The sequence below is a fragment of the Hyla sarda genome, chromosome 8 (genome assembly GCF_029499605.1).
Source record: "Hyla sarda isolate aHylSar1 chromosome 8, aHylSar1.hap1, whole genome shotgun sequence".
NCBI classification, from domain to species: domain Eukaryota; kingdom Metazoa; phylum Chordata; class Amphibia; order Anura; family Hylidae; genus Hyla; species Hyla sarda.
The window spans coordinates 205,835,677-205,858,879 of record NC_079196.1 but is presented as its reverse complement, the minus strand read 5'-3'; the positions used below and the strand labels follow the sequence as shown (position 1 = coordinate 205,858,879).

The following is a 23,203-nucleotide window of genomic DNA, read 5'->3' as shown; positions in this document are numbered from 1 at the left end:
TTGACTCGACTATAAGCCTAGGGTGGGAAATACATCACCCCCCCCTCTGCCATCATCCAGACCCCTGTCATGATCACCCTGTCATGATCACCCTGTCAACATCCAGACCCCCGTCGTCATCACCCCGTCGTCATCACCCCGTCGTCATCACCCCGTCGTCATCACCCCGTCGTCATCACCCCGTCGTCATCACCCCGTCGTCATCACCCCGTCGTCATCACCCCGTCGTCATCACCCCGTCGTCATCACCCCGTCGTCATCACCCCGTCGTCATCACCCCGTCGTCATCACCCCGTCGTCATCACCCCGTCGTCATCACCCCGTCGTCATCACCCCGTCGTCATCACCCCGTCGTCATCACCCCGTCGTCATCACCCCGTCGTCATCACCCCGTCGTCATCACCCCGTCGTCATCACCCCGTCGTCATCACCCCGTCGTCATCACCCCGTCGTCATCACCCCGTCGTCATCACCCCGTCGTCATCACCCCGTCGTCATCACCCCGTCGTCATCACCCCGTCGTCATCACCCCGTCGTCATCACCCCGTCGTCATCACCCCGTCATCATCCAGACCCCTGTCATGATCACCCTGTCATGATCACCCTGTCAACATCCAGACCCCCGTCGTCATCACCCTGTCATCATCCAGACCCCTGTCATCATCCAGACCCCTGTCATCATCCAGACCCCTGTCATCATCCAGACCCCTGTCATCATCCAGACCCCTGTCATCATCACCCTGTCATCATCCAGACCCCTTTCATCATCCAGACCCCCGTCATCATCACCCTGTCATCATCCAGACCCCCGTCATCATCCAGACCCATGTCATCATCACCCTGTCATCATCACCCTGTCATCATCCAGACCCCTGTCATCATCACCCTGTCATCATCCAGACCCCTTTCATCATCCAGACCCCCGTCATCATCACCCTGTCATCATCCAGACCCCTGTCATCATCATCCAGACCCCTGTCATCATCATCCAGGCCCCCATCATCATCACCCCATCATCATCCAGACGCCCGTCATCATCACCCCGTCATCATCACCCCGTCATCATCACCCCGTCATCATCACCCCGTCATCATCACCCCGTCATCATCACCCCGTCATCATCACCCCGTCATCATCACCCCGTCATCATCACCCCGTCATCATCACCCCGTCATCATCACCCCGTCATCATCACCCCGTCATCATCACCCCGTCATCATCACCCCGTCATCATCACCCCGTCATCATCACCCCGTCATCATCACCCCGTCATCATCACCCCGTCATCATCACCCCGTCATCATCACCCCGTCATCATCACCCCGTCATCATCACCCCGTCATCATCACCCCGTCATCATCACCCCGTCATCATCACCCCGTCATCATCACCCCGTCATCATCACCCCGTCATCATCACCCCGTCATCATCACCCCGTCATCATCACCCCGTCATCATCACCCCGTCATCATCACCCCGTCATCATCACCCCGTCATCATCACCCCGTCATCATCACCCCGTCATCATCACCCCGTCATCATCACCCCGTCATCATCACCCCGTCATCATCACCCCGTCATCATCCAGACCCCCGTCATCATCACCCCGTCATCATCCAGACCCCCGTCATCATCCAGACCCCCGTCATCATCCAGACCCCCGTCATCATCCAGACCCCCGTCATCATCACCACCCTGTCATCATCCAGACCCCCGTCATCATCATTACCCCATCATCATCCAGACCCCCGTCATCGTCAACCTGTCATCATCCAGACCCCCGTCATCATCACACTGTCATCATCCAGACCCCCGTCATCATCCTCAACCCGTCGTCATCGCCCCGTCGTCATCCAGACCCCCGTCACCATCGCCCCGTCATCATCGCGACCCCACGTCATCATCGCGACCCCACGTCATCATCGCGACCCCACGTCATCATCGCGACCCCACGTCATCATCGCGACCCCACGTCATCATCGCGACCCCACGTCATCATCGCGACCCCACGTCATCATCGCGACCCCACGTCATCATCGCGACCCCACGTCATCATCGCGACCCCACGTCATCATCGCGACCCCACGTCATCATCGCGACCCCACGTCATCATCGCGACCCCACGTCATCATCGCGACCCCACGTCATCATCGCGACCCCACGTCATCATCGCGACCCCACGTCATCATCGCCCCGTCATCATCCAGACCCCCGTCATCATCCAGACCCCCGTCATCATCCAGACCCCCGGCATCATCCAGACCCCCGTCATCATTCAGACCCCCGTCATCACCCTGTCATCATCACCCTGTCATCATCATCACGACCCCCATCATCATCACTACCCCCAGTCATCATCCCCCCCTTCATCATCACCGCCTGTCAATCCCTTCAATCAGTGGTCTTCAACCTGCGGACCTCCAGATCTTTCAAAACTACAACTCCCAGCATGCCCGGACAGCCGATGGCTGTCCGGGCATGCTGGGAGTTGTAGTTTTGCAACATCTGGAGGTCCGCAGGTTGAAGACCACTGAGAAGGGATTGACAGGCGGAGAGCTCACCCGAGTATAAGCCGAGTGGGTTGTTTTCAGCACAAAAAAATTGGCTTATACTCGAGTATATACGGTAAGAGGAATGAAGGAGGAAGCTATTTAATTCTACTTTTCTGGATTCCGCATGAATTTCGCACTAAATGAATTTCGTCAGGAAAAATTGACTTCAATGGGCTTTTACTCAAGGATTCCGCTTGAAGAATGAACATGTTCTATCTTCAAGCGGAACAGATATTCAGCTTCGGAATTTTGCTAGCAGAAATTCCTCAGTGTGAACAGAACAACAGAAAGTCCATTAAAGTCAATGGAAAATGATTGATGAATAAATTGGAGCAGAAAAAGCAAGCGGAATTACTGGATAAAATGTCTCTTGAATCCCTCAGTGTGAACTTACCCTTAAGAAGAAATTAGCTCAGTTTTCATTGTGCTCTTAGTATATTGTAACCAATAATTTAACCATTTAGGACTTATAGGTATGCCTGATCGATCTGGAGTGAGAGTTCCTTTAAGTGATGCCTCCTTTGCCCTTTCGACAGGTGTGAATGAGCGAGGAGGGCTCCCCCGCTGCTCTCACTGACACAGTCCTGCGCTTCCTGTGCCATGATGACATAGACACAGTGAAGGAACTATGTGCCGACTGGTTCCCCATCGAGTAAGTCTATTCCTGGAGAACTGCCATTGATGTCCGACTGAGTTGGGACATCGCTGCGGCCAGTGATTGGCTGGCCCTAAAATAGTACATCTCGGAAGGTGGGGGCCGGAGTTCTCAGCTGGGATAGTTGGGCCTCATTGCGCCAGGTTAAAGGGGTTATCCAGCATATAAAGGTGTATCCCCTATTCACAGAATAGGGGAAAAGTGTCTGATCATGGTTGAGGCCCCCCGCAATCTTCAGAACGGGGGACCGACTCTCCCCGCTGAGTGCTGCGGCCACCACCTTCTAAACGTGCAAGTCTTGGCAGTGACGGCCTGCTCAGCCAATCACCGACTGAGTTGGGACATTGCTGCGGCCATTGATTGGCCTAAAATAGTACATCTCAGAAGGTGGGGGCCGGAGTTCTCAGCCTAGATAGTTGGGCCCCATTCAGGAGATCGCATGAGTTCCTAGCAGTCAGACTTCCCGTGATCAGACACTTATCCCCTAATCCTGTGGGTAGGGGATACGTTTTTTTTATAGCTGGAGGACCCCTTTAATATTCTACACCTATCTGACTCGTACCTTTTTGATGTTCACGCACAGGTACCCGGATTCCTGGTACAGAGACATTACATCGAACAAGAAATTCTTCTCCTTGGCAGCCACCCACCATGGGCAGATCGTGGGCATGATTGTAGCCGAAATAAAGAGCAGGACCAAAGTGCACAAAGAGGTGAGGCGATGGGTCACCATTGGTTTATACCGCCCCTGCTGGTGTCCATCATCATGTGTAACTCTTGACTTCTGTGCCTCTAGGATGGGGACATCTTGGCATCCAGCTTCCCCAGCGACACACAGGTGGCGTACATATTGAGTCTGGGCGTGGTCAAGGAGTTCAGGAAACAAGGAATTGGTGAGACCCAGTGCTGCATCCCACTACTATAGCTGATCTATTGATATTCTAGTCATTCCTGTTCCAAGTTCCTGTTCACTCAGCTTTCCCAGACTCCTGAATGACGCATATATGCAGATAAGCCAAAGCAGATGGGCCGTTTTCTTGAATTGCGTTTTATGGATCTTTCTTACCAGGTTCTCTGCTGCTGGAAAGTCTAAAGAGTCATATCTCCAGCACGGCCCAGGATCTGTGCAAAGCTCTGTACCTGCACGTTCTCACCACCAACAGCAACGCCATCCGCTTTTATGAGAACCGACACTTCCATCAGCACCACTACCTGCCGTACTACTATTCGATCCGCGGGGTGCTGCAAGATGCCTACACATATGTGTTATACCTCAACGGAGGGCATCCGCCCTGGACTGTGATATATCCTTCACTGGACGTCGCTCTTAATTATTCTCAGATTTATAGGGGTTTGCACGTCACATGACTAACGGCCCTAGGGTGTTCTTAAAGGGGTACTCCAGTGGAAATGTATTTATTTTATTTTTTTAAATCAGCTGGTGCTAGAAAGTTAAACAGATTTGTAAATGACTTCTCTAAAAAAAAAAGGAAATTCTATTCTTTTTGAATTTCTTTTTTGTCTTGTCCACAGTGCTCTCTGCTGACACCTGATGCCCGTATCAGAAATTGTCCAGAGTAGGAGAAAATCCCCTTTGCAAAACCTTTGCTGCTCTGGACAGTTCCTGACACGAACAGAGGTGTCAGCAGAGAGCACTGTGAGAGCAGAGAGCACTATGGACAAGTCAAAAAAGAAATTCAAAAAGAAAAGAATTTCCTTTTTAATAGAAGTAATTTATAAATCTGTTTTCACTTTCTGGCACCAGTTGATAAAATTTTTTTTTTTTCCACCGGAGTACCCCTTTTAAAGCGTAAGTCCAATATTTCCATTCCCAATGCCATTGTTTCCCAACCAGGGTGCCTCCAGTTGTTGCAAAACTACAACACCCAGCATGCCTGGCATGCTGGGAGTTGTAGTTTTGCAACAGCTGGAGACACCATGGTTGGGAAACACTGCCCTATGCTTTTCAGCTCCAGTGTGGTGAGACTCAGACCACACTGGGCAAAGTTCCATGCACAGAAATTTACAGAGTGCTGTACGCTTGCAACATCCCCACCCAGAGTGGCCTGTGTCTCCCTACACTGGAGTTAAAAGGGTACTCTGGTGGAAAAAAATGTTTTATGCTACTCTGGACAGTTCCTGACACGGACAGAGGTGTCAGCAGAGAGCACTGTGGACAAGACAAAAAACTAATTCAAAAAGCAAAGAATTTCCTCTGTAGCATACAGCTGCTAATAAGTGTTGGAAGGATAAAGATTTTTTTTTAATAGAAGTAATTTACAAATCTGAAAGAATATATATAGTAAGCACTGTAATATACACACTGGTATTGCAGATAATAGTACCTGACCTGTATGAAGTCTAGTTTCTGATAAGGATCGGTGATTGCGAGGTATATGTAAGGATTCCTCAGAATAGCTGGTACAGCGCGATCGCTGTATAATGCAGTGGAGAGGAGTTCTCAAAGTGCGCTCCGTAGAAATGTGGGCTCCCAGCAGTGATACTCCAGAAGTTGCAAGTGGTCTTTTCGCTAGTAACCAGTAACCAGTGTTTTCTTTAATGATGTATCCCAGGGTGTTGCACTTAAAGGGTCCGGTCTTTAGGAAGGGGTGGGAGCGGTAGTGGGAGCGCGCCCCAGCTGGTGGCGCCTCTACCAGCTTTAGCGCACGCTTTTGGACTGCTGAGTGCACCGTAGTGACGTCACTCACATTACACTCAGTCGGAACTTAACCTTATCGTAGCGTGCAAGAAATCTGGTAGAGGTGCCACCGGCCGGGGCGCGCTCCCACTGCCGCTCACACCCCTTCCCAAAGACTGGACCCTTTAAGTGCAACACCCTGGGATACATCATTAAAGAAAACACTGGTTACCTCCGGAAGATACTAGCGAAAAGACCACTTGCAACTTCTGGAGTATCACTGCTGGGTGCCCACATTTCTACGGAGCGTACTTTGAGAACTCCTCTCCACTGCATTATACAGCGATCGCGCTGTACCAGCTATTCTGAGAAGAGATGAGCGAACTTACAGTAAATTCGATTCGTCACGAACTTCTCGGCTCGGCAGTTGATGACTTTTCCTGCATAAATTAGTTCAGCTTTCCGGTGCTCCGGTGGGCTGGAAAAGGTGGATACAGTCCTAAGAGACTCTTTCCTAGGAATGTATCCACCTTTTCCAGCCCACGGGAGCACCTGAAAGCTGAACTAATTTACGCAGGAAAAGTCATTCACTGCTGAGCCGAGAAGTTCGTGACGAATCGAACTTACTGTAAGTTCACTCATCTCTAATTCTGAGGAATCCTTACATATACCTCGCAATCACCGATCCTTATCAGAAACTAGACTTCATACAGGTCAGTTACTATTATCTGCAATACCAGTGCGTATATTACAGCGCTTACTACATACAGTGACCCCCCGACCTACGATTGCCCCGACATATGATGAAATCGACATACGATGGCCTCTCAGAGGCCATCGCATGTCGATGTCAGCATCGACATACGATGCTTTTTTATGTCGGGGGCCATCGCATAAACTGCTATCCGGCAGCGCCAAATGCTTAAGCTGCTGCCGGATAGCAGCTTAATGTTCCCCTTGTGGTGCGGTAAGTATTACTTACCCCTCCACGATGCTCCGGGGTGCCCTCCGGGTCCAGCGCTGGTCTTCCGGTGTCTTCTCGGCCCTCTCCGATGACGTCAATACGCTGCTGCGCACGTCATCCAATAGGAATGGTGTACACAGCGGCGTAATGATGTCGCTACGCAGGCCCAGTAAGGCCTTGCGGAAGACAGCTGAGGACCGGAGAAGACAGCGGAGGACTGGAGAAGACAGCGGAGGACTGGAGAAGACAGCGGAGGACCGGAGAAGACGGCGGAGGACCGGAGAAGACGGCGGAGGACCGGAGAAGACGGCGGAGGACCGGAGAAGACGGCGGAGGACCGGAGAAGACGGCGGAGGACCGGAGAAGACGGCGGAGGACCGGAGAAGACGGCGGAGGACCGGAGAAGACAGCGGAGGACCGGAGATGACCAGGAGAGCCCAGCGGAGGCCCGGGATCACCATCGGGAGCGGCGGGGACAGGTGAGTACAGCTTCCTATACTTTACATTGCACGAATCCCTCAACATACGATGGATTCGACAAACGATGGCTCGTTTGGAACGAATTACCATCGTATGTTGAGGGACCACTGTATATTCTTTCAGTTCCTTACTCTTCACGTAGTGTGCATCTATAGGGGAGCACATTTTTAGTATAGCAGCAGTATATTCGCACATCAACCAGACCTGTCCAGCGCTAGTGACCATTTTCCAATTTAATTTACAAATCTGTTTAACTTTCTGGCACCAGTTCATTTAGAAAAAAGTTTTCCACCGGAGTACCCCTTTAAAGATTGTGTGGGATCAAAGTATTGGACTTACACCTTAAAATTATGTAAAAATAAAATGTTGAAGGGGTATTCCCATCTAAAATAATGATATAAAGGATATTCCATCTCTTTATGATAACTTGGTTAAACCTTTGATCCTGAAGATGCTGTGCAGTGCTGTTTCCCTGTACAGAGGTGCCCAGACACCTTGGACCAAAGCTTCATTCAAGTCAATAGGGCCACCTGCAGGAGTGTCACTGTGCTCGAGAAACATCAGTACCACGGTCCCTTCATTCTTGGGATACTAGGGAGTCCTGAAGGACCATCATAAGTGATAGAATATCCTAGAAATGTCACCACTTTATAAGGTGGGAATAAAAGTGGGCCATAGACAGTAAACTATAGGGGGCGCTTCTTGTTAACAGCACCTGGACATGTTTCTGAAGAATAACAACATTCCAGGTTATGAATATTAAATTTAAAGGTACAGAACGTGGATCCAGGGATTTATTCTGATGCCATATTGGAGTCGGGAAGGAATTTTTCCACTGGTATGGGGCACTTGGCATCAGCCTATAAAGGGTCAACACATTAGGGACACAATAGGGATATAGGTTGGCCTTGATGGTCTTCTTTCAACCTTAAAGGGGTATTCCAGGAAAACCCTTTATTTTTATTTTTTTTAATATCAACTGGCTCCAGAAAGTTTAACAGATTTGTAAATTACTTCTATTAAAATTTTTAAATCCTTCCAGTAGTTATCAGCTGCTGCAGTTGAGTTGTCCTTTTCTGTCTGACAACAGGGCTCTCTGCTGACACCTCTGTCTGTATCAGGAATTTTCCAGAGCATAAGAGGTTTGCTATGGGGATTCGCTCCTACTCTGGACAGTTCCCGAGACACGTGTCATCAGAGAGCAGTTAGACAGAAAAGAAGAACTCATCTTCAGCAGCTCATAAGTACTGAAAGGATTAAGATTTTTTAATAGAAGCAATTTACAAGTCTATTTAACTTTCTGGAGCCAGTATATATATTTAAAATATGTTTTTTCCTGGAATACCCCTTTTAAGGGGTACTCCACTGGCCAGCGTTCGGAAGTAAATGTACCGAACGCTGTTTTAGCGCTGCGAGGGTCGGCCACGCCCCTTGTGACGTCATGGTCATGCCCCCTCAATGCAAGGGAGGGGGCGTGACGGCCGTAGCACGAAAACAGCATTCGGAATATTTACTTCCAAACGCTGGCCAGTGGAGTACCCCTTTAAGAACTATGAACCTATCTGAAGCTATCTATTTCAGCCATATTGTCTTTGCCTATTTATTTTCTTTAATGTTTCTTTACGGACTATCTTCAGCACCTGGGTTCAGCTCTGGCCGGTCTAAGCCCGTGCTCACTTCCGCAGAGGATCTACCGCCAGGCTCACACTCTGCTGCGTAGTATACTCCCCTGGTCCGGCATCTCGGCAAAGAGCGGCATCGAGTACAGTCGCACCATGTGACACCAGGTACATCATACTGAAATATGTACAAATGGTTTCTATTACCTGCTTCAAGGAGAGGCAGCCCTGAGCCGGATCAATGTTGGCAATGCAGCGTATGAATTGACATTGCAGGGCTCAATGAATCTTTACTAGTGGGAGATCCTTGTCGCCCTACAATAAATAACTCATTTTCTATTCTTGAAAGGGTTTTTTTTTTGTGAAAGCTTTCAAGACATGTTAAAGCATAACTTCGATCACGCTCCAGCGGCAAGATATCTGTTTAAATCTACTGTAACTTTGTAGCCCAAGACTACAACCATTCACGATACAGATTTGCCTGACGTCCCTTTCAAGTCGATCCTGATCTGTTGTAGTCTAGGGCTATAATGTTACAGTAGATTTAAAGGGGTACTCCGGCGCTTAGACATCTTATCCCCTATCCAAAGGATAGGGGATAAGATGCCTGATCGTGGGGGTCCCGCCGCTGGGGACCCCCGTGATCTTGCACTCCGCACCCCGTTAAAATCAGTCCCCGGAACGTGTTCGCTCCGGGTCTGATTACTGTCTATCACGGGGCCGGAGCGTTGTGACTCACGGCTCCGCCCCCGTGGGACGTCACGCTCCGGCCCCGTGATCGACAGTAATCAGACCCGGAGCGAACACGCTTCGGGGACTGATTTTAATGGGGTGCGGCGTGCAAGATCACGGGGGTCCCCAGCAGCGGAACCCCCACGATCAGGCATCTTATCCCCTATCCTTTGGATAGGGGATAAGATGTCTAAGCGCCGGAGTACCCTCTTAAACAGATGTCCTGCCGCCAGAGCTTTATCGGATTTAGTGTTTAAAGGGGTTATCTAGTTTAGTTAAATATATCCCCTATCCAAATGATAGGGCATAAGTGTCTGATCGAGGGGGGTCCGACTCTCTTGGCATGGTGCTCCGGCTCTCCCCATGCACAGAGCACAACCCCTCCATTTATCTCTATAGGAGAGCCGAATCGATGTACCCGTGTTTCTCCGACATTCCCATAAAGATACATGGAGAGGACGCGTTGACCATCGCTTCACGTGGTGGTCGACACAGTTCCGTGCATGGGGTGAGGGGGGCGCCAGGCAGGAGATCACATGGGGGGGTCCGACCTTTTAGATAGGGGATAAATTTCACTAAACAGGACTACTTTTAGATTTTTCTTTGTACAGAATTTAGAAAAACAGAGCTGCATGTTAGATCTGATCTGTCCATTGAATAGTACAGTAACCCCCCAACCTACGATGGCCCCGACATACGATCATTTCAACATACGATGGCCTCTCAGAGGCAGCATCAACATACGATGCTTTTGTATTTCGGGGCCATCGCATAAACGGCTATCCTGCAGCGCAGACTGCTTCAGCTGCCACCGGATAGCCGTTTCCAGTGCCCCATGTGGTCCGCTGACGATCACTTATCTGTCCTCGGGGCTCTGGCGCGTCCTCTTCAGGATCCCCTGCATCGTCAGCGCTCTCCATCGTCGTCATCACGTCGCTGCGCATCATCCAATAGGAGCGTGATGGCGGCGACGGAGAGCGAGGATACCGGGGAAGCAGAGGCCTTGCCGGAGCATCAGGGACACCTCGGGACGCCGCAACAGCGATGGAAGGCGACATCCAGGGCAGCGGTGACGAGCGGTGAGGGTCCGGAGCGGCGGGGACACGTGACTACAACCTCCAATACCAGTGGTCTTCAATCTGCAGCCAACGGCTGTCCGGGCATGCTGGGTGTTGTAGTTTTGCAACATCTGGAGGTCCGCAGGTTGTAGACCACTGTCCTATACTTTACATTGCACGGATCCCTCAACATACGATGGTTTCAACAAACGATGGTTCATTTGGAACGGATTACCATCGTATGTTGAGGGACCACTGTATACAGTTCTACAACTCTGTTCGCACCTGCGGCTTCTTCTCATTTCCAGTTTTCTGTTCCGCTGTTGGGACAGAAAACCGAAACTGGAGAGCTGGATTGGTCCAGGATCCTGACAGAGTCCAGTGACATATAAGAGGTTCTATCATTTAGACAGAAAGGATAATGCTGCGTGCTGCTTTGTTTCTTCTGTCAGTCTGGATCGAATCTGCTACTGGAGGACTCCATGTGAACAGCTCCTTTTTAATATGTGTATGTTGTTAAAGGGGTATTCCAGGCAAAAACTTTTTTTTTTTATATATCAACTGGCTCCGAAAAGTTAAGCAGATTTGTAAATTACTTCTATTAAAAAATCTTAATCCTTCCAATAGTTATTAGCTTCTGAAGTTGAGTTGTTGTTTTCTGTCGAACTGCTCAATGATGACTCGCGTCCCGGGAGCTGTGCAGTTCCTATGGGGAAATTTTCCCATCATGCACAGCTCCCGGGACGTGACATCATCATTGAGCAGTTAGATAGAAAACTTCAGAAGCTAATAACTATTGGAAGGATTAAGATTTTTTAATAGAAGTAATTTACAAATCTTTTTAACTTTCTGGAGCCAGTTGAAATATATAAAAAAGTTTTTGCCTAGAATACCCCTTTAACCTCTTAAGGACCCATGACGTATGCGTACGTCATGAGTCCCGATCCTGCGATATAACGCGGGGGCTATTAACCCTTTAGCCGCGCGCTCAAAGCTGAGCCGTGCGGCTAAAAACGAAAGTAAAAGTGCCCGGCTAGCTCAGGGAGCTGTTCGGGATCGCTGCGGTATAATCGCAGCATCCCGAACAGCTGTAGCACAGGAGGAGGTCTTCTTACCTTCTCCTGTGCTGTCCGATCGCCGAATGAATGCTTCAAGCCTGAGATCCAGGCTTGAGCATTCAATCGCCGAAAACACTGATCGATCCATCTCCATAGGAATGGATCAATCAGTGTAAAAGATCAGTACATGCAATGTTATAGCCCCCCCTATAGGAGCTATAATATTGCATAAGAAAAGTGTAAAAAAATCATTAACCCTTTCAATTATCCCTTCCCCTAATAAAAGTTTGAATCACCCGGCATTTCCAAAAATAAAAAAAACATTATGTAAATAATAATAAAAATAAACATATGTAGTATCGCCGCATGCGGAAATGTCCGAATTATAAAAATATACCGCTTTTTAAACCGCTCGTTCAATGGCGTACGCGCAAAAAAATTCCAAAGTCCAAAATAGCGCATTTTTGATCACTTTTTATACCACAAAAAAAGTGAATAAAAAGTGATCAAAAAGTCTGATCAGAACAAAAATGGTATCGCTAAAAACTTCAGATGACGGCGCAAAAAATGAGTCCTCAAACCGCCCTGAACACAGAAAAATAAAAAAGTTATAGGGGTCAAAAGATGACCATTTTAAACTTATAAATTTTCCTGCATGTATTCATGATTTTTTTCGGAAATGATACAAATTCAAACCTATACAAGTAGGGGATCATTTTAACCGTATGGACCTACAGAATAAAGATAAGGTATCATTTTTGACAAAAAATGTACTGCGTAAAAACAGAAGCCCCCAAAACTTACAAAATAGTGTTTTTCCATCAATTTTGTCGCACATTGATTTTTTTTTCCCGTTTCACCGTAGATTTTTGGGTAAAATGACTAATGTCATTACAAAGTAGAATTAGTGACGCAAAAATTAAGCCATTATATATAATTTTAGGTGCAAATTTTTAAGAGTTATGATTTTTTAAAGTTAAGGAGGAAAAATTGAAAATGAAAAAACGGAAAAAGCCCGGGTCCTTAAGGGGTTAATGTTTGCTTATGTTATGTTATCATTTCCACCTTTTTTTAAATTTTTTATTAATTTATACTTCCTTTTATTATGACAAAACTGCTTTATCATCATTTTGGGCAAAGGTCATATTGTTCCAAAATATCAAGAAGGAGCAAGATGATTTTATTAATATGGTTGTGCAGCCATTTTAAATAGATGACCCTATCTGTAGGATTGGTCATGAATATATGATCAGCGGGGAGTGTCCGACTCGTCTGCATCCTATCTATCAGCTGTGTAAAGGGGCCGTTCATGTGAGCCAGTGTTTCCCAACTGTTGCAAAACTACAACTCCCAGCATGCCCGGACAGCCTTTGGCTGTCCGGGCATGCTGGGAGTTGTGGTTTTTCTACACCTAGAGACACACTGATGTGAGCACTGCAGCCTCTTCATTGTTTACCTAGTACTTGCAATCCCCATACTAGTGGCGATGCAAGGTACTGCAGCCTTGTCCTGTGTGCTTTATCACTGATCTGCATTAGTTCTGGGAGTTGGACCCTGCTGATCTTATATTAATGCCCTTTAACCCCTTTTAAGGATTAAAGGGGTATTACATTGGATGCACCATTAATCAGACCACTTGGACCCTTACCCCTTCTGGCAACATGGGCATCCTTCCCTATTCTTGAGGAGTATTGATGGTGCATGTTAGGTTAACAGCCAGTACTACTGGAAAATCCATTTTTGGCTGCGTTCACACGGACAGATCCTCAGCGTATTTTATGCTGCGGATCCGCCGACGATGGACCCCAACATTGTGCCTCCTTGCCTGCTCATAGCAGCAGTCCTAGCAGACACTGCAATGCGCGAGTCACTGTGCTCATGCGCAGTGTACTCGCACACATCATGGCCGCTCCCTGAGCTAGGCCGAGAGCAGCCGCTATGTGTGAAAGTATACTGCGCACGTGCGGGGTGACCCGCACACTGCAGCGTGTCTGCTCGTAGTGTCAGATTGCGGCTTTGAGCAGACACGTTGCAATGTGCGAGTCGCCGTGCTCATGATCAGTGTACTCGCACACATCATGGCCGCTCCCTGAGCTAGGCCGAGAGCAGCCGCTATGTGTGAAAGTATACTGCGCACGCGCGCGGTGACTCGCACATTGCAGCGTGTCGCCGCGCGCATGTGCAGTATACTCGCACACATCACAGCTGCTCTCAGGCACAATGTAGGGGTCCATCATTGGCGGATCTGCAGCGTAAAAAACGCTGCGTATCCGTCCGTGTGAACGCGGCCGCTACCTTATCCATTTCAGTTTCTAAAAATATGGCCGCCCACATCTGCACCTCTCTTCATTCTAGTCTATGGGAGTTACAGAAACAGCAGAGCGAGCTGAATGTGCGTATTAATAGAAGAATAGCTTCTCATAACTGTTAATGATTTTTCCATCTCTTTCCCTTTTTAAGCCACAACACGGCGGCGCCTCTCCACGACTGCACGCGGGCCGCTAGACGAGCGACGCCATCCAACAGCTTCCATCACAGGATACAGGGTCTGCTATATACCGTCTGCTCTCTCAGCCCGCCAGGATCGGCACACACATTTTATACACAGGGACACATAATGGGATCTCTCTTTACCGTCTATGTAAGTTCCGGCTGCTGCTATTAACTCCTACGGTTCCCTAAGAAGATCCCGTTCTCTCCGGCGACACGGGAAGCATCTGACGTTCTGCCCTCTTTTTGTAGCCTGGAGCTGCATGTTTAATTTCTTTCTTTTTTTTTTTTTTCTAATAGTTTTAGTTTCTTTTTTTTTTCTCTTTACAAATCCATTGATGTTGGTGTCTACATGGTGCAGAGTTTGACCCATATGGCAGCCGGTGAAGGCCACGCAGAACTATGCAGTGTTTTTTATGAGGCCTCTGCTATGTAGAGGACAGAATCGCCTTTCCTTTTCCCATTCATGTCTTCCTTATATGTGTGTGTGCGGCACAAGGAGCGTACGGTGTGCCCAATACTGACATTATCCTGCAGGGTCCCAGTACAGCACTGGTGCCCGCGTCTAGGTTGGCATTTATACGTTGGTTTCCTAACTACCAAGGTGGAGTCTGTTAACGTGTCATATGAATGAAGTTGGAATCAGGAGCCAAGATATTAGTGTTTTTTTTGTTTTTATACACCCTGTTGCTTAGCCAATGGCAGTGCATCCTCGTCATACCATTGCCATGCCCGAGGAGTAGGGAAAAGTTTCTTGCCCCTTCCTACCCTTAGATAATTTAGGATGAAGACCTAAGACAATCTAGTAGCTAAGGACACACTGCTTGACAACTGTTGCTAGGCACTTTGTCCATAGTAACCAGAAAGGGCACAGCGGTTCGGGTTTAAAGCTGGCTTGGCACCGTATAAAAGCAGATGGCAGTAGTCGCATCGTGCCACCCGACCTGTGCTGTTAATCAGAGAAGCCTCCGTTTCTATGTAATCCATTGGATTACATTTCCTACCATGTGTCGCCTATCGGAATGACTCTTTATGGCTCCTCCAATTTTATTTAAATATATATTTTTTTTTTCGTTAGGACTTAATTTGCACTTGTCTATGTACATACATCAGTCATATAAAGACGTATACGAAGTGTAGGATCTATACAATGGCTATTACACAAAATCAAGCTATATACAATTATCTGGGATTAATCTCACCAGTAACCCATCGAGGCCCAGGAGGGAGTGGGGGCCCAGGCATCTTTTGGGGGGGCCTTTTTGTAATAGGATTCCAGGAGGCGGTAACAAACACCGGGCCCTTCTCTCCTGGGGGCCAAAACCTAGCACCATAATGGGAGACACGGTTTGATCTATTTGCTATGGGGCACGCTCTCTACTACACATGTCCGCTGCTCTCCAGGCTGCGTTTTCTATGTAAATGTATTTTTTTTTTTTAAACAAAAGCCCAGTTTAACCTCTTCCATTTGGTTGAATCTGTGGATCAGTGTTTTTCAATCAGGGTGCCTCCAGCTGTTGCACAACTACAACTCCCAGCATGCCCGGACAGCCAACGGCTGTCCGGGCATGGTGGGAGTTGTAGTTTTGCAATAGCTGGAGGCACACTGATTGGGAAACGCTTCTCTACAGAATGTATAATAGAAAGGGTTAAAGGGGTTATTCAGGAATAGAAAAAACAGCTAATTTCTCTTAGAAACCGCTCCATATCTGTCCCCAGGTTGAGTGTGGTGTTACAACTTGGCTCCATTCACTTCAATGGAACTGAGCTGCAGGACCACACCCAACCTGGAGTCAGACTGGGAGCGGTTTTTGAAATAAACTTTTTTTTATATATCAACTGGCTCCAGAAAGTTAAACAGATTTGTAAATTACTTCTATTAAATAATCTTAATGCTTTCAGTACTTATGAGCTTCTGAAGTTAAGGTTGTTCTTTTCTGTGTAAGTGCTCTCTGATGACACGTGTCTCGGGAACCGCCCAGTTTAGAAGAGGTTTGGTATGGGGATTTTCTTCTAAACTGGGCGGTTCCCGAGAGCACTTAGACAGAAAAGAACAACCTTAACTTCAGAAGCTCATAAGTACTGAAAGGATTAAGATTTTTTAATAGAAGTAATTTACAAATCTGTTCAACTTTCTGGAGCTAGTTGATATATAAAAAAAAGTTTTTTCCTGGATAACCCCTTTAAGGTCTCGATAACCTATACGTTGTAAGAATCCTTGCTGGTGTCTATATTGAGAGACCTAGACACTTCTGTATTAGGGGATATGCCACAAACTGAACTAGATTGGCATAGAAGAAAGCGGTGGCATAGCCCTGGCACAGCGCCACACCTGGTTCAGGTTGTGTGTGGTATTGCAGCTGAAGAGCCAGACACAACCCATGGACAGCTGTAGCCATGTATTTCTAATCTTTTAAAGGGCTATTCTGCTGGGGAAAAAAACCATTTTTTAAATCACTACATCATCTACTTGTGCCAGAAAGTTAAACAGATTTGTAAATTACTTTTTTATTTAAAAATCTTAATCCTTCCAGTACTTATCAGCTGCTGTATGCTCCACAGCAAGTTCCTTTCTTTTTCACTTTCCTTTCTGTCTGACCACAGTGCTCTCCTCTGACACCTCTGTCCATGTCAGGAACTGTCCAGAGCAGGAGAGGTTTACTATGGGGATTTGCTCCAACTCTGGAAAGATCCTGACATGGACAGAGGTGTCAGCAGAGAGCACTGTGGTCAGACAGAAAATAAATTCAAAAAGAAAAGAACTTCCTGTGGAGCATACAGCAGCTGATAAGTACTGGAAGGATTAAGATTTTTAAATAGAAGTAATTTACAAATCTGTTTAACTTTCTGGCACCAGTTGATTTAAATAATAATAATAATAATGTTTTCCAGTAGAGTGCCCCTTTAAGGCTGTGGTCACATACTATATGCATCAATGTATTTTATTTAGTTTTCCCCTTTTTTACCATGGAGTAAATGGAGTTTTTATTTATACCTCTCTGTTCTTTTGGGTGTGAACCAAGTTTTAGGAAAGGTGCAAGTAACCCTTTTGGTTCTCTAGAGCAGTGTTTCCCAACCAGGGTGCCTCCCGCTGTTGCAAAACTACAACTCCCAGCATGCCCAGACAGCCGAAGGCTGTCTGGGCATGCTGGGAGTTGTAGTTTAGCAACAGCTGGAAGCACCCTGGTTGGGAAACACTGCTCTAGGGTGACTACAGGCTAAAGCTGGGCTTTAGGCTAGGTTCAGACTACGTAATTTCAAAGCGAAATTGAAGGCGGAAATTCCGCTTGCTAAATTGTATAGTGTAGTGAATGGGTTTCCGTTCACAAATTCACACTTCGGAATTTGTAAACGGAAAATCCGCTTGGAAATACTCGCGGAACACATTGCAGTCTATTGGAGACTGCAGTGTCCGTGCGGTCCTAGCGCCGACTCGGAATCTTGGAAAAATGTTCTGCCCAGAGATTCTGTAGTCTGAACCTGGCCTAAATCCTGCCGAATTTTTGGTAGGATCAGCTGACCATCTAATTTGGCGGGGGGGGGCTTCTTGGCTATTCCTTGACAGCAGATATTAGATGTTTGAAGGATCAGCAGGTCAACTTGCCCTTCAACATGCTCGATCCTCTTATTCTCAGAGAGAGGTGCCTGCCAGTGGCTTTCTCCCATTCTTACCATTCATAATGCATGTACGCTCAGTCAAGCAGAGCGTGCATTGTATGTTGGTAGAATCACTGGGGATCTTGTATTTGTATTATGACCTTCTGAAATCGTTATTACAGTTATAACAATTTTTTTTTCTGGGGGGGGGGGGGGGCATAATAATGAATACAGCCTTGCCATCTATTTCCATGGCATGGAGACCTCTCTCCTTAATCTAACCCTGTTCTGCTTCTATTTCAGTCCTTATAACAAATTTTGGAAAGGTCTTTTATAAAAGTCATTGACTGCTTTCAGTATGTATGGGGCTCTCCTACCCCACCGACACACAGCGGGGTTCTGTTATCAGGGATAGGAAAACAGAGCTAATTTCTTTCAGAAACATCGCCACTCCTGTCCTCAGGTTGTGGGTGTTATTACAAATTGGCTCCATTCACTTCAGTGGAACTGAGTTGTAATTCCACACACAACCTGAGCACAGGGGGGGGGGGGTGGCGCTGTTTTTAAAATGTTTATTTTTTTTTAAAGAAATCAGATCTGTTTTTCTATTCCTTGTTAAGATATTGACTTATTGCGTGGGGTGGTCTTCACTGCACATTGAGGACGGTTGAGTCCACAAAGTTCTGTATTAAATAGATCAGTGTTTCCCCAACTAGCTGTTGGAAAACTACACCTCCCAGCATGCCCTTATAGGTGAACGTCTACAGGAGGAAAAAAATCATGTAATCAGCAATGTAATTGCCTCAGTATGTTGTGTCCTGTTAGTTAAAGGGGAGTCTGGAAACAGCGTCACTCTTATCCCTAGGATGTGTCTGGTATTGCGGTTCAGCCCAGTTAATACTGCAATACCAGACACAGCCACCTGTAGAAGGGTGGCGCTGTTTCTGGAAAAAGAGGTGAGATAAACAGAGAGAGAAAGATATCTGAAAGCTGCTCGTCCTTAGTTTCCAATGGCAGTGCTTCCCAATCTGTGGCTCTCCAGCTGTTGCCAAACTCCAACTCCCACTTTGCCGTGACAGCCAGATGGGAGTTGTAGTTTTGCAACAGCTGGAGAGTCACAGATTGGGTACCACTGCTATGTTTATTTAGTCACCAATCTAGTCAGTAGTACAGACAGATGGGGCTTGGTGGTAATTGACTATAGCAGTGATATCTATGGTGCTATCCAATATGGCGGTCTTACTCTAAGACTTGGTATTATTCTATATACCAGATACAATCATCATCATCGAGGGTTGCAGCTATAGCGCCTAGTAGAGATGAGCGAACTTACAGTAAATTCGATTCGTCACGAACTTCTCGGCTCGGCAGTTGATGACTTTTCCTGCGTAAATTAGTTCAGCTTTCCGGTGCTCCGGTGGGCTGGAAAAGGTGGATACAGTCCTAGGAAAGAGTCTCCTACGACTGTATCCACCTTTTCCAGCCCACCGGAGCACCGGAAAGCTGAACTCATTTATGCAGGAAAAGTCATCAACTGCCGAGCCGAGAAGTTCGTGACTAATCGAATTTACTGTAAGTTCGCTCATCTCTAGCGCCTAGGTTTCCAAACTGTAGACCTCCTGCTGTTGCAAAACTACAACTCCCAGCATGCCCGGACAGCCAACGGCTGTCCGGGCATGCTGGGAATTGTAGTTTTCCAACAGCTGGAGGCACCCCGATTGGTAAACACTGGTGTACATCCTGAATATACCATAGTGTATCATAGGCTATGCTGCTGTTATCCATTCTATGCTTTATTGTGCAGTATATCTATTGCGCACTTAAAGGGGTATTCCCTTTTTTTATATCAACTGGCTCCAGAAAGATAAACAGATTTGTAAATTACTTCTATTAAAAAAAATCTTAATCCTTTCAATAATTATCGGCTGCTGAAGTTGAGTTGTTGTTTTCTGTCTGGCAACAGTGCTCTCTGCTGACATCTCTGCTTGTCTCGGGAACTGCACAGAGTAGAAGAGGTTTGCTATGGGGATTTGCTTCTAAACTGGGCGGTTTCCAAGACACGTGTCATCAGAGAACACTTAGACAGAAAAGAACAACTCAACTTCAGAAGCTCATAAGTACTGAAAGGATTAAGATTTTTTAATTGAAGTAATCTACAAATCTGTTTTAATTTTCTGGAGCCAGTTGATATATAAAAAAAAGTTTTTTCCTGGATAACCCCTTTAAAGATATACACACACATTATACACGAACCAGACCAGGTGTCATACTGTATATGGTAAGTAGTCAGATCTCCAGCATCGCAGTCTGCCCCGTCTTTAGTTGTACATGAATACGTGTCTTGTATGTTAGGTTATACAGTGTGTGTATGTGGAAGCGAGCGTACGGACACAACGATTTTTGGCTCCTTTTTTTGGGTTGCTCCTGGCTCCATCCCTGCGCCCGTCTTTGTGAAACCCCTTTGGATGTTTTCTATTTATGACTAAAGTGTTGTAAAATAATAAAATATATTAGAACCGTTGTTCTCCCGCCTTTTTTTGTGTGGGTAGTGCCAGGTTGGAGATAAAGAGATAACACAACCCCCCCCCCCCCCCTCCTACAAGAGTAAAGACCAGTGCTGTTTCTTTGTGACTTTCGAATTTCGGCACCAAGGTCCCCGATACTTTCTTCTAGGCTGCATCCCTTTAGTATTTGCTATACAAATTCCATGAGGGTTCCTGACAGTGCTGCCTGGTTGTCATGGTGAGCACAGGCTTCAGCTGCGGCCTACAAGAACAACACAAACACACTTCTCCCCCCGCACTAACCAGTGGTACTGGCTGGTAGTGCGGGGGACGCTGATCAGTATCTCCCATAAGTGAGTCCACCCCTCACATTATATACAGTATGTCCCATAAGTGACTCCACCCCTCACATTATATACAGTATACCCCATAAGTGAGTCCACCCCTCACATTATATACAGTATCTCCCCTAAGTGAGTCCACCCCTCACATTATATATACAGTATCTCCCATAAGTGAGTCCACCCCTCACATTATATACAGTATATCCCATAAGTGACTCCACCCCTCACATTATATACAGTATACCCCATAAGTGACTCCACCCCTCACATTATATACAGTATACCCCATAAGTGACTCCACCCCTCACATTATATACAGTATCTCCCCTAAGTGAGTCCACCCCTCACATTATATATACAGTATCTCCCATAAGTGACTCCACCCCTCACATTATATATACAGTATATCCCATAAGTGATTCCACCCCTCACATTATATATACAGTATATCCCATAAGTGAGTCCACCCCTCACATTATATACAGTATATCCCCTAAGTGAGTCCACTCCTCACATTATATATACAGTATATCCCATAAGTGACTCCACCCCTCACATTATATATACAGTATATCCCATAAGTGACTCCACCCCTCACATTATATATACAGTATATCCCATAAGTGAGTCCACCCCTCACATTATATACAGTATATCCCCTAAGTGAGTCCACTCCTCACATTATATATACAGTATATCCCATAAGTGACTCCACCCCTCACATTATATATACAGTATATCCCATAAGTGACTCCACCCCTCACATTATATATACAGTATATCCCATAAGTGACTCCACCCCTCACATTATATATGCAGTATATCCCATAAGTGACTCCACCCCTTACATTATATATATACAGTATATCCCATAAGTGACTCCACCCCTCACATTATATATACAGTATATCCCATAAGTGAGTCCACCCCTCACATTATATACAGTATCTCCCATAAGTGACTCCACCCCTTACATTATATATATATACAGTATATCCCATAAGTGAGTCCACCCCTCACATTATATACAGTATATCCCATAAGTGACTCCACCCCTCACATTATATATACAGTATATCCCATAAGTGAGTCCACCCCTCACATTATATATACAGTATATCCCATAAGTGAGTCCACCCCTCACATTATATACAGTATATCCCATAAGTGACTCCACCCCTCACATTATATATACAGTATATCCCATAAGTGACTCCACCCCTCACATTATATACAGTATATCCCATAAGTGAGTCCACCCCTCACATTATATATACAGTATCTCCCATAAGTGAGTCCACCCCTCACATTATATATACAGTATATCCCATAAGTGAGTCCACCCCTCACATTATATACAGTATCTCCCCTAAGTGAGTCCACCCCTCACATTATATATACAGTATATCCCATAAGTTAGTCCACCCCTCACATTATATACAGTATATCCCATAAGTGACTCCACCCCTCACATTATATATACAGTATATCCCATAAGTGAGTCCACCCCTCACATTATATATACAGTATATCCCATAAGTGAGTCCACCCCTCACATTATATACAGTATATCCCATAAGTGACTCCACCCCTCACATTATATATACAGTATATCCCATAAGTGACTCCACCCCTCACATTATATACAGTATATCCCATAAGTGAGTCCACCCCTCACATTATATATACAGTATCTCCCATAAGTGAGTCCACCCCTCACATTATATACAGTATATCCCATAAGTGAGTCCACCCCTCACATTATATACAGTATCTCCCCTAAGTGAGTCCACCCCTCACATTATATATACAGTATATCCCATAAGTGACTCCACCCCTCACATTATATATACAGTATATCCCATAAGTGACTCCACCCCTCACATTATATATACAGTATATCCCATAAGTGACTCCACCCCTCACATTATATATACAGTATATCCCATAAGTGAGTCCACCCCTCACATTATATACAGTATCTCCCATAAGTGACTCCACCCCTCACATTATATATACAGTATATCCCATAAGTGAGTCCACCCCTCACATTATATACACAGTATATCCCATAAGTGAGTCCACCCCTCACATTATATATACAGTATATCCCATAAGTGAGTCCACCCCTCACATTATATACAGTATATCCCATAAGTGACTCCACCCCTCACATTATATATACAGTATATCCCATAAGTGACTCCACCCCTCACATTATATACAGTATATCCCATAAGTGAGTCCACCCCTCACATTATATATACAGTATCTCCCATAAGTGAGTCCACCCCTCACATTATATACAGTATATCCCATAAGTGAGTCCACCCCTCACATTATATACAGTATCTCCCCTAAGTGAGTCCACCCCTCACATTATATATACAGTATATCCCATAAGTGAGTCCACCCCTCACATTATATATACAGTATATCCCATAAGTGAGTCCACCCCTCACATTATATACAGTATATCCCATAAGTGACTCCACCCCTCACATTATATATA

The 23,203-nt window shown here is 46.2% G+C and overlaps 1 protein-coding gene across 3 annotated transcripts in view; it reads left to right on the top strand.

Moving 5' to 3' along the window:
* NAA60 (N-alpha-acetyltransferase 60, NatF catalytic subunit) overlaps nt 1–15,683 on the top strand; it is a 30,495-nt gene extending 14,812 nt beyond the window's left edge. For 2 of the 3 annotated variants that reach the window (XM_056534172.1, XM_056534171.1), the window contains exons 3-8: nt 3,089–3,204; nt 3,791–3,920; nt 4,004–4,100; nt 4,277–4,511; nt 8,914–9,076; nt 14,217–15,683. In XM_056534172.1, coding sequence (XP_056390147.1) covers nt 3,095–3,204; nt 3,791–3,920; nt 4,004–4,100; nt 4,277–4,511; nt 8,914–9,070 — 729 coding nt within the window. In that variant the 5' untranslated portion in view covers nt 3,089–3,094 and the 3' untranslated portion in view covers nt 9,071–9,076; nt 14,217–15,683. Of the gene's footprint in view, nt 1–3,016; nt 3,205–3,790; nt 3,921–4,003; nt 4,101–4,276; nt 4,512–8,913; nt 9,077–14,216 lie in introns of all 3 variants that reach the window. The other variant, XM_056534173.1, reaches the window with a different exon arrangement.
* The last annotated feature ends 7,520 nt before the right edge of the window (nt 15,684–23,203 follow it).